This window comes from Protobothrops mucrosquamatus, unplaced genomic scaffold (assembly GCF_001527695.2).
Source record: "Protobothrops mucrosquamatus isolate PMUCROS unplaced genomic scaffold, P.Mucros_1.0 scaffold4132, whole genome shotgun sequence".
NCBI classification, from domain to species: domain Eukaryota; kingdom Metazoa; phylum Chordata; class Lepidosauria; order Squamata; family Viperidae; genus Protobothrops; species Protobothrops mucrosquamatus.
The window spans coordinates 71,796-83,955 of NW_015390060.1; the positions used below are offsets into that span (position 1 = coordinate 71,796).

Here is a 12,160-nt window from a genome sequence, read left to right on the forward strand (position 1 = left end):
GTGAACAAGGCTACAGTTATAAAGAAATTAGAAGAAAAATGGGTGGAAACTTAAACCAAAGGTGGCATTTCTACTGTACACTTTTCCCAAAAAGTTCCCACAATTTTGGCCACTCCTGTAGGTTTAATGATGTCGTGGCTTTTTCTGTACTGATCAATGCTCCTCAACCTTGGCCATTTCAAGATGAGTGGACTTCAACTTCCAGGATTCCCTAGCCAGCCACGCAGGCCGGGGGAATCCTGGGCGGTGAAGTCCACGCCTCTTAAAAGTTGTCACGCTTGAGAAAGACTGGATTATCAGACGATTTGACATTTCTTTTTATCCAGAATTTGTGGAATCAGCCAATTTGAGGCCCGCTTCGTAGAAAACAGCAATTGATAATGGGTGACCCAAGCCACACACAAGGGGACTGGGGGGTGTTCAAAACAAAAAAAGCTTTTGCCAACGGATGGAAGGCTTTAGGGGAACGATCCAGTCTCTTCTTAAAAGCCTCCAGTGATGGAGCATCCACAACTTCTGGTGGCAAGCTGTTCCACCGGTTAATTGTCCTTCACTGTCAGGAAGTTTCTCCTTAATTCCAGGTTGCTTCTCTCCTTGATTAGTTTCCACCCGTTGTGTTTCTTGTCCTGCCTTCTGGTGCTTTGGGAAATGGATCCCTCTTCTTTGTGGCAGCCCCTCAAATACTGGGAACACTGCTATTATGTCCCCCCCCTAGTCCTTCTTTTCTCTAGACTGGCCATATCCAATTCCTGCAGCCGTTTTTTTTTTTTTTCGTATTTCTCATGTGGCCCTTGGGAAAAATAATTGCCCACCCCTGATGTTGACCCTTTTTCTCATCCAAGCACTTAAAAACAAAAAACAAAAAAGGCGTACCTGAGTTTTCCCTTGCTGTCCGTATACAATTTTGGTGGGGATAATTTTGGTCGCCGGCTGGACACCGGAGCCTAGTCCTTTCGGCTGCGTGACGATCATTTTCGTAATGGGCCGGGTGGCTGTGATGATGGCGGGTTTCGCACCGGCTGGAACGGCTTGGATGGTTTTCTCTCCCTGAAAACAACCCTTGATCAGAACAATGTAACGTCCGAAGGGCTTTTGTTCTGCAAAGCTCCAGGGTTAGGGAATGAAAAACTTAAAAGCAAACCCCCCTCCCTTCAAGCCCTGATGATGTTACCTAGTTGGGTCATGAAACGTCTGCAAGAAAACAACCAAACTCAGAGCACCAAGGATCCCACAGTCCTCCTCCTCCTCCATCTCCATCCTCCTCCATCTCCCTCCTCCTCCTCCTTCCTCCATCCCAAAAACCCCCCTCCCTTCAAGCCCTGATGATGTTACCTAGTTGGGTCATGAAACGTCTGCAAGAAAACCACCAAGATCAGAGAGCACTAAGGACCCCACAGTCCTCCCCCCCCTCCCCACAAGCTCCCTTACATTCTAGCACTGATGATGTTACCTAGTTGGGTAATGAAACGTCCTCCAGAAGCTCAAAGAGCACCCAGGCCCCCGCACAATCTTTGTAACACCATGCTGTACACACAAATGATCCTGGGGCACTACAACCCCTGTGGAGAAAGCACCAAGGACCCCACAGTTCTCCTCCTCCTCCCCCTCCTCCCCCACAAACCCCATCTCCCTCCTAGCACTGATGATGTTACCTAGTTGGGTCATGAAACATCTGCAAGAAAACCACCCAGCTCAGAGAACACCAAGGACCCCACAGCTTTCCTCCTCCTCCTCCTCCTCCTCCTCCTCCCCATAAGCCCCCATCCCTTCTAGCACTGATGATGTTACCTAGTTGGGTCATGAAACGTCTGCAAGAAAACCACCAAGCTCAGAGAGCACCAAGGACCCCACAGTCCTCCTCCTCTTCCTCAACCCCCCTTCCCTTCTAACACTGATGGTGTCACCTAGTTTGGTAATGAAACATCTGCAAGAAAACAAGCCAGCTCAAAGACCACCCAGGACCCCTCACCATCTTTGGAACCCCATGCTGTACACACAAATGATCCTGGGTCTCTGCAACCCCTGTGGAGAAAGCACCAAGGACCCCACAATTCTCCTCCTCTTCCTGCTCTCCATAAAGCCCATTCCCTTCTAGCACTGATGATGTTACCTAGTTGGGTCATGAAACGTCTGCAAGAAAACCAACCAAGCTCAGAGAACACCAAGGACCCCACAGTTGTCGTTCTCTCCTCTCTTCTCCCCCTCCTCCTTCTCTTCTCCTCCTCCCCCCTTCCTCCTCCTCCTCTCCACACCCCCCCTCCCTTCTAGCACTGATGATGTTACCTAGTTGGGTCATGAAACGTCTGCAAGCAAACCACCAAGCTCAGAGAGCACCAAGGACCCCATAGTTGTCCTCCTCCTCCTCCTCCTCCTCCTCCTTCCTCCATTCCACAAACCCCACTTCCTTCTAGCACTGAAGATGTTACCTAGTTGGGTCATGAAACATCTGCAAAAAAACCATCCAGCTCAGAGAGCACCAAGGATCCCCTCATTTCCCAGACAGTCACTTCTCCCAAGATACAGGCAGGTTTCAGCCAAAAATAAGTTGGGTTTTACGCCCCAATTCTCGCCCTCCGATTGAATCCTTCTGAGATTCGGTCATCTCACCAAATTTGGGCCAACTACTAGCAGTGAGGAATTCGCTTCGATCACGCCGCTTCCCAGGTGGCATCTGAGGAGGTTGCTGAACACACAATGTCGTTGGACGGGCCACCGGCGGTTGGTGTTGCGGTTCTCAGGCGGATGTGTACTTACCCCCGCGTTTAGCAGCGTTGTGACGACATTTTTGCCCGGAAGACCTTGGATGGTGGTGCCCTTTCCCGCCGTTTTCTGCACAACTATGACGTTGGGCTTGGACGTCACCGGGATGGTCGTGATCTTGGTGGTGGTTCCTTGACAGAAGGAAAACAGCAAAGGGCACGGGTTTGAAAGGGGGAGCCACGCTCACGGTTGCGTCCCGGTAGTCCTCGACTTGTCATCACAAATGGGGCCCCCAACTTTCTGTTGCTAAGCGAGACAGTGGTTAAAGTGCAGGATTGCAGGGCTAACTCTGCCCACTGCCGGGAGTTCGATCCTGACCGGCTCAAGGTTGACTCAGCCTTATATGTCATATAATTATATAAGTCCTATTGCTAGCTATTTTTTATTTATTTATTTATTTATTTATTTATTTATTTATTTATTTATTTTCTTTTTCTTTCTTCTTTTTTTCTTTCTTTCTTTTTCTTTCCTTTCTTCCTTCCTTTCTTCCTCCTTCCTTCCTGTGGCACAGTGGTTAGAATGCAGGATTGCAGGGCTAACTCTGCCCACTGCCAGGAGTTCGATCCAGACCGGCTCAAGGTTGACTCAGCCTTATGTGTCATATAATTATACAAGTCCTATTGCTATTCCTTCCTTCCTTCCTTCCTTCCTTCCTTCCTTCCTTCCTTCCTTCCTTCCTTCCTTCCTTCCTTCCTTCCTTCCTTCCTTCCTTCCTTCCTGTGGCACAGTGGTTAGAATGCAGTAATGCAGATTAACTCTGCCCACTGCCAGGAGTTTGATCCTGACCGGCTCAAAGTTGACTCAGCCTTATATGTCATATAATGATATAAGTGCTATTGCTATTTCTTTATTTCTTTCTTTCTTTCTTTCTTTCTTTCTTTTTCTTTCTTTTTCTTTCTTTCTTTCTTTTCTTTCTTTCTTTCTTTTTCTTTCTTTCTCTTTCTCTTTCTTTCTTTCTTTCTTTCTTTCCTTCCTTCCTTCCTTCCTTCCCTTCCCTTCCCTTCCCGTGGCACAGTGGTTAGAATGCAGTAATGCAGACTAACTCTGCCCACTGCCAGGACTTCAATCCTGACCAGCTCAAAGTTGACTCAGCCTTCCATTCTTCTGAGGTCAGTAAAATGAGGACCCAGACTTGGGGGGGGGGGGGCAGATAGGCTGACTCTGTAAACCGCTTAGAGAGGGGCTGTAAAGCACGATGAAGCGGTATATAAGTCTAAGTGCTGTTCCTATTGTTAACTCTGCCCACTGCCAGGAGTTCGATCCTGACCGGTTCAAGGTTGACTCAGCCTTCCATCCTTCTGAGGTCAGTAAAATGAGGACCCAGATTGTTGGGAAGCAGATATGCTGACATTTGTAAACCGCCCAGAGATGGCTGTAAAGCATTGTGGGGTGGTATCTAAGTCTAAATGCTGTTCTATTATGCATTTATCCTTTTGTTCTTTAGTTCCTATTGCCTATAGATCAGTGTTTCTCAACCTTGGCAACTTTACGATGTGTGGACTTCAACTCCCAGAATTCTCCAGCTAGTGTTGCTAGCTGGAGAATTTTGGGAGTTGAAGTCCATGCATCGTAAAGTTGCCAAGGTTGAGAAACACTGCTATAGATTTTGCAAAAATGTTCTCTTTTTAACATGGTAAACTGACCTGAGTTACCTCAGGGGTAAGATGGGCAGTCAATACATTTAATAATAACACAGGTAGTCCTCGACTTAGGACTGCAACTCAGCCCCCAAATTTAGATTGCTGGGTGGGACATTTCTTAAGTGAATTTTGCCCCATTTTACGAGCTTTCTCGCCGCCGCTGTAAAGCGAATCGCTGCCATTGTTCAATTAGCAACGGGGTGGTTAAGCAAATTTGGCATTTCCCTCCCCCCCCCCATTGATTGATTTTGATTGTCAGAAGGTCGCCCAAGGGGAATTACGTGACACTGCAACCGCCATAAATATGAGTCGGTGGCCCAAGCGTTCTGAATTTCAACCGCGCGACGGCGGGGAGGCTGCAACAGTCGCTAAAACGAGTCATAGGTTGCTTTTCAGTGCTGTGGTCAACTTGGAACGGTCACTAAGCGGACTCCTATAAGTCGAGGACTACCTGTGCTGAGAAGATTAAGAGCCCCCGGAGCCCCCATGACCCTGGGAAAGAAATCAAACGGTTTCTAGAGCAATTGCAAGCGTCGGATACCTTTTTGCTGAAAATAGGTCTTCATCAAGGAGTTACCTTTAAAAAGAAGAAAAAAAAGCGAAAATAAAACAGCTTTGGTCCGCAAACATTATTTTTTTTTTTTTTGTCATTTTGCTGGGGAAAAAGATTCTCAGAAAGGACCGAGAGGTTGCAAAAATTGGGCGCTCGCTGCCCAATTTACATCGCAGGCAGTCCTCGGCTTACGACCACATTGGGGCTCCCCAGTGGCTAAGCGAGACAGTTGTTTTGCCCCCCCCCCCCGTTTTACGTCCTTCCCGGCCACAATTATCCAGTGAATCACTGCAGTTCTTAAGTTAAGTAACACAGTCATTCAGTGAATCCCCCCCAGGTCGCAAAAGGGGATCACGTCACACACACACACACACACACACACACACACACACACACAGACACTGCAACCCTCATAAATTTGAGCCAGTTGCCAAGCGTCTGGCTTTGGATCCCGTCACCGTGGGGATGCTGCTGCAACGGTCGTAAAAACGGCCTTTTATTTCCGCGCCGTCGTAATTTCGGTCGCCGAACAAAAGGTCGTAAGGCGAGGATTACCTCTAGAAAGGAAGTCGGGATCGGGCGTCTCATAGCGAGGTTCACTTCCTTCCCTTTTTAATCTATTTTTTTTCCCCCAACTGGGCCGCAGCTCCAAAATCCCCTTGATCACAACCGACAATATTCCTCACACCTCTTAACTGGCAATTGTTAAGTGTGCACTTTGGAAGAAGCCCACAGTGGGAGACACCCAATCCTTACGAACGAAGGCAAACCTGCCTGTCCCGAGGATCACGTTGCGGGATCCAATCTGGGTCTGTCGCCGGGATCAAAGGTTTAAGTCTTCCGAGCTTTTGGACTCCTACGGGTGCGTCTCTCTACTGGAATGTGTGCTTTGGGCTATCCCTGTGTGTGTGGTGTTTATAGGGTGCCTGTTGTGTTTGGCTTTTTAGCTGTTGTTTGGGGTGTCGATGGCCGGTTATTAAGGGGCTGGCTGTTGTTTCCTTGTGCTTGCCAAACCCTCGGCTCCTAAGTGCTTGATAAGCTGGGGGTAAATCAGAACTCCTGTTGACCGGAGAGGGGCCCGTTTCATTTCCCGGGCTTCAATCCCTTCCCTGGCTGTTTTTGTACCTGCCCGTCCAACAATCTGAGTAGCTGAGAAATTGAATATATAATAATAATAACAATAATGGTGATGATGATGATGATAATGATGTTGTTGTTGTTGTTGTTGTTGTTGGAAGGGACCTTGGAGGTCATCTAGTCCAACCCCCTGCTCAGGCAGGAAACCCTATACCATTTCGGACAGATGGCTGTCCAGTCTCTTCTTAAAAACTTCCAGTGTTGGAGCGTTCACTGCTTCTGGAGGCAGGTTGTTCAACTGGTTAATTGTTCTCACTGCCAGAAATTTCTCCTTAGTTCTAGGTTGCTTTTCTCCTTGATTAGTGTCCATCCATTGCTTCTTAATAATAATAATAAAGTTGGAAGGGACCTTGGAGGTCATCTAGTCCAACCCCCTGCTCAGGCAGGAAACCTTATACCATTTCAGACAAATGGCTGTCCAGTCTCTTCGTAAAAACCTCCAATGATGGAGCATTCACAGCTTCTGGAGGCAATTGATTGTTCTCCCTGTCAGGAAATTCCTCCTTAGTTCCAGGTTGCTTCTCTCCTTGGTTAGTTTCCATCCGTTGCTTCTTGTCCTGCCTTCAGGCGCTTTGGAGGATAGCTTGACTCCCTCTTCTTTGGGGCAGCCCCTCAGATATTGGAACGCTGCTATCCTGTCCCCCCTTGTTTATTGCAGAGCCACATACAGCAGGTACCATACAAATACCGCACACAGAGTAGACCAAAGCAGACCTTCTGCAAGAGAGAACTTCCCTCAGGATGGACTCCAGCATGACTCCGAACGCTCGGAAGACTAAACCTCTGGTCCCGGCGACCGATCCTGCAACACCTAATCCTATTCTGCAAAGGTTTTGGTGGCACTGATTGGAAATGGGTAACCAAATGCATCTATTGTGTTTTCCCTTCCATTCCCTGGTCCCACTCCCAGTCCTTAGTCACTATAGCACAGGGCTTTTCAACCAGTGGTAGGGGTACCACCTGTGGTACGTTGGCACCTGGCAGGTGGTACGCGACCATCCTAGAAAAGTGGTAGCGGGGGAGGGGAATGAGCTGAACCGGTGGCAGCACCGCACAAGCCTGAGCGAGAGACGGCTGGAGCTGCAGGGCTGTCAGGGCTCAGCGGAAGCGCCAGGATCAGCGCCAGGATCCAGCTGGAGTTCAGCGCTGATCCTGGTGCTTCTGCTGAGCCCAGAAGAAGCGCCGATCAGCTGGAATGTTGCAGCCTCTCCAGGGTCTTGTGATTTACATTCAGATGCTTGGCAACCGATTCATATTTATGACGGTCACAGTGTCCCAGGGTCATGTGAAGGGACCAAAACCTGCTGCAACCACCCAGCAGACGGGGGAGGGGGGGGGGATAAAAACCACACACCCCACACCCGACCCCGCTGCCAATCCTCAACAGAAATGCTCACAACAATAAAAACCTCGGACAGGAGGAAGAGCGCGGCCGGGCGGGCAGGCAGGTGTCTTGCTCGGCTGTGGCTTGGGGGGCACTTTTTTCAGTGCCATTGTAACTTCAAACAGTCACTAAGCGAACTGTTGTAAGTCGAGGACTACCTATACTTTATCACTTTTTTTCTTTTTTTTTTTGGTCATCAGGTTTTTGACACCTTGCTAGGCGACTGGTGGTACTCGGATATTCCCATATCCTAAAAGTGGCACAATGAGTGAAAAGGTTGAAAAGCCCTTGCTATAGCACACACTGAAGCTAGCTTTTATAAACCCCTTCCTGGATTTTCCACTGCCTTCCTTTGGGGGGGGGGTCTGTTATGGCTGAAACCGTAAAAATGGCAGCAAAATAAGCTGAGTGCATCAACCCACCTGTCTCTAAAGTTCAGGGGTTCTTTTTTTTCTTCCCTTGATTCATTCTCCAATTAAACAGGGGCAGGTGCCTACTTACCAGACACAAGGTTGCTGCTGATGATCTTGCCTCCCAGGGTGGCGAGGGATTTGGGGACGACCGTGATGATGCTGCCGCTGGTGGTCTTCACGTAGGTGGCTGCACCAGGTGTGCCCGTCACCCGTGCCCCTAGGGATGGGCTCATGGTTGGACGGGTGTACGTCGCTTGTGTCCCTGGTATAAGCACACCAAAAAAAATAAAATAAAACAGAGTAAGATATCTGGCGTGAATGTCTAAAACTTGCAAAAGATGTGTTTTCTTTCCACCTAAATCAGTGATGGCGAACCTTTGAGAGACTGAGTGCCCAACCCCCCCGTCCCTGCTCCACCGTGCCCGCTGGACCACCCACCACCTCCACGACCCACCACAGATCACCCAGGCAGCCCAGCAGCGCCATGGTGGCCACACCCTCCGCCCGTGCCCTGCAGCAGCATCTGCGCGCGATGGGGTGCAAGGGCGGAGTCTTGTCCCCGCTGCCTGGCTACCATGTCCTTGGCTGCGCAGCACTGCGTGTGCAGTGCCCGGGGGCTGCCGGTGAGGAGGGGGCCATGGGAGGAGGCGGGGCTGGGGCGACGGTGCGTGTGCCCACAGAAGAGAGCTCCCGAGTGCCGCCTCTGGCACGCGTGCCATAGGTTTGCCATCGCTGACTTTAATGATTCAGGGAGCCAGTGGATGATTTTTTTAAGACTTGTGAATTTCAACTCCCAGAATCCTTCAGCTTGCCCAAGTCACCACTGTGGAGAGATGGCAGCAGAGAACTTTTGAGTTTTTCCAGTTTGGTCTAGTGGTTAAGGCACCAGGCTAGATACTGGGAGAGAGGTGAGTTCTAGTCCCGTTTTAGGCATGAAAGCCGACTGGATGAGTCTGAGCCAATCACCAGGAGATGGTGAGTTCTAGTCCCGCCTTGGGCATGAAAGCCAGCTGGGTGATTCTGGGCCAATCACCAGGAGGCGGTGAGTTCTAGTCCCGCCTTAGCCATGAAAGCCAGCTGAGTGACTCTGGGCCAATCACCAGGAGGCGGTGAGTTCTAGTCCCGCCTTGGGCATGAAAGACACCTGGGTGACTTTGGGCCAATCACCAGGAGACTGAGAGTTCTAGTCCCGCCTTAGCCATGAAAGCCGGCTGGGTGACTCTAGGCCAATCACCAGGAGACGGTGAGTTCTAGTCCCGCCTTAGCCATGAAAGCTGACTGGGGGACTCTGGGCCAATCACCAGGAGATGGTGAGTTCTAGTCCCGCCTTATTCATGAAGCATGCCTGCCCTGGTTGAGGAATTCTGGGAGTTGAAGTCCACAAGTCATAAAAGTTTGAAGACCCCTGCATTAAGCGAATGCAACGATTCACTTAACAACTGTGGCAAAAAAAAGTTGTAAAATTGGGCCTGGCTCACTTAACAACCGCCTCGCTTAGCAACGGAAATTCTGCTCACAACTGTGGCCGTAAATCAAGGACTACCTGTAATGGGATTGTAAACTGGCCCATTTTTTTAAAAAAAATATAGACGTGTAAATACATCGCTTGTTCTGCCCTGTGAAGATCAGTTTGTGAGTCGGCAGCCGGGGATGCCCCCCCAGCGGAAGGGACTCCGGAGGCAGCTCCCCCGTGTCTGACCACCGCCGGTAGGAACGGTCACTTGCTCCCCCCCCACCATCCCTAGTTTGGCCCGCCTTGGAAACTGGCCAGGATGGACAGAGTGACTCACCGGCAGGAGCTGTGACCAGTTTGGTGGTCATGATGGTCCCGTTGCTGCTCACCACCATGATGGGAGAATTGCTGCTGCTGGGCAGAGTGGCTGTGACGGGCTTGGGGAGGATTTTGCTGGGCTGCACCTGTTGAGTGATGATTTTGACACCTGGGGAAGAGACGTTGGATGGGGTGGCAGGGAAAATGGAGGGAGGGAGGGAGGGAGGAAGAAAAATGGGGAGGGAGGGAGGAACGAAGGAAGGAAGGAAGGAGAGAGGAAGGGAGGGGGGAAGGAAGGAAAATGGGTAGGGAGGGAGGAAGGAAGGAAGGAAGGAAGGAAGGAAGGAAGGAGAGAGGAAGGGAGGGAGGGGGGAAGGAAGGAAAATGGGGAGGGAGGAAGGAAGGAAGGAAGGAAGGAAGGAAGGAGAGAGGAAGGGAGGGAGGGGGGAAGGAAGGAAAATGGGGAGGCAAGAACGAAAGAAGGAAGGAAGGAAGGAAGGAAGGAAGGAAGGAAGGAAGGAAGGAAGGAAGGAAAGAAAATGAGGAGGGAGGGAGGAAGGCAGGAACGAACGAAGGAAGGAAGGAAGGAGAGAGGAAGGGAGGAAGAAGGAAAATGGGGAGGGAGGAAGAAAGGAAGGAAGGACAGAAAATCAGAGAACGGTTAAGGATACAGCTAAGATCCTAGAGCAAGTTGACAAAACATTAACACTCAGAGAATATTAAAGTCCAGGTCGTCCTTGACTTACAACCATCTGCTTAGTGAACATTCAAAGTTACAATGGCACTGAAAAAAGTGACTCGTGACTTTCACCCGACCGCTGCAGCATCCCCACGCGATCTGAATTCGGACGCTCGGCCACCGGCGTGTATTTATGACGGTCGCAGCGTCCCGGGCATGTGTGTATCTGTGTGTGTGTGTGTGTGTGTGTGACGTGATCCCCTTCTGCCACCTTCCCACAAGCCAAGTCAGTGGGGGAAGCCGGATTTGCCCTCGCAACCCTGTTCCTCGCTTAACGATCGCAGCGATTCACTGAACAAGCGTGGCGAGAAAGGTCATAAAAAAAGGGACGGAACTCGCGTAACCACCGTCTTGCTTAGCAGCGGAAATTTTGGGGTCAATCGGGGCGGGTAATAATAATAATAATAATAATAATAATAATAATAATAATAATAATAATAATAAAGTTGGAAGGGACCTTGGAGGTCATCTAGCCCAACCCCCTGCTCAGGCAGGAAGCCCTATACAATTTCAGACAAATGGCTGTCCAGTCTCTTCTTAAAAACTTCCAGTGTTGGAGCATTCACAGCTTCTGGAGGCAGGTTGTTCCACTGGTTAATTGTTCTCACTGCCAGAAATTTCTCCTTAGTTCTAGGTTGCTTTTCTCCTTGATTAGTTCACCACTTCTGGAGGCAAGGAGTTCCACTGGTTAATTGTTCTCACTGTCAGGAAGTTTCTTCTGACAGCGAAGAGCTTCCTCTATCCGCCCCATCGCCGGGACGATACGTTCCTCGTTTGGAAAATACCTGATTCTTGCTTGATCTGGATGGTGGGCTTAATGGTGGGGGGCAGCGGAGACGGCTGGGGGGGTTGGGGTGGCTGGGCGGGAGGCTGGGCGGCCGGCGAAGCTGAAGTCAGATGCTGCTTGGGAAGCTGGGCCAGGATCTGGGCGGACGTTCCCACCAGGCTCTTGGGGGAAGGTAGCCTGGCCGAGGCCACCTTGATGGCGGAAGTGCACACACCTGGAAGAGAGAACGGGGGGGGGGGGTGTGTGTGACAGGTCTGGTATGGGTTTTTTTCCCCCCCAATTTCCTTCTATTTCCACACAAACCTTGGCATACCGCTGCCTTCCCAGGAATTGGGGTGGTTTGCGGAAGGACGACGAAAGGTAAGAATAACAAGAGTAACAGAGTTGGAAGGGACCGTGGAGGTCTTCTAGTCTAACCCCCTGCTGGAACCGGAGACCCCCAGACCAGCGCTTCTCAGCCTTTCCTTCACCCCAGACCCCCTTTAAATAAGCTTTGGTGGCCAAAGGCCATCGCCAAGGACCTTCAAGATTTAACTCGAGATTTAAGTCGGAATCCCAAAGGTGCTTTTTCGCCAGGCGGCTGGACTTTTTTCTTTGAAGACGTTTCGCTTCTCATCCGAGGAGCTTCTTCAGCTCTGACTTCCATTCCCCACCGTCCAGTCAGAGCTGAAGAAGCTTCCTGGATCAGAAGCGAAACGGCTTCAAAGAACAGAATAGAAAAGTGATGGCGAACCTTCTAGAGTCCGAGTGCCCAAACTGCAACCCAAAACCCACTTATGCATCGTCGGGTGCCGGGTGGGCGTGGCCCATTGGGTGGGCGTGGCCCATTGGGTGGGCGTGGCTGCGGTGGTAACGGCAGACTGGGTGGGACTAAAAAGTTCAATCAATCAATTCCAACTTTGCAAGATCTTTTTTTTCCCGCGAGAAGTTGAAATTGACTGATTGATTGAAGCTTTTTTTTTTCTGAACACGGCGG

At 50.2% G+C, this 12,160-nt stretch overlaps 1 protein-coding gene across 1 annotated transcript in view; it reads right to left on the reverse strand.

Annotated features, from left to right (window-relative positions):
* The window catches only part of EMSY (EMSY transcriptional repressor, BRCA2 interacting), a 40,845-nt gene that overhangs the window by 13,721 nt on the left and 14,964 nt on the right, over positions 1-12,160 (reverse strand). Inside the window, exons 8-13 of the mRNA XM_029286576.1 lie at positions 11,183-11,398; positions 9,678-9,827; positions 7,976-8,149; positions 4,942-4,977; positions 2,755-2,891; positions 874-1,047 (exon numbers count right to left, since the gene is read on the reverse strand). Coding sequence (XP_029142409.1) covers positions 874-1,047; positions 2,755-2,891; positions 4,942-4,977; positions 7,976-8,149; positions 9,678-9,827; positions 11,183-11,398 — 887 coding nt within the window. The remainder of the gene's footprint in view (positions 1-873; positions 1,048-2,754; positions 2,892-4,941; positions 4,978-7,975; positions 8,150-9,677; positions 9,828-11,182; positions 11,399-12,160) is intronic.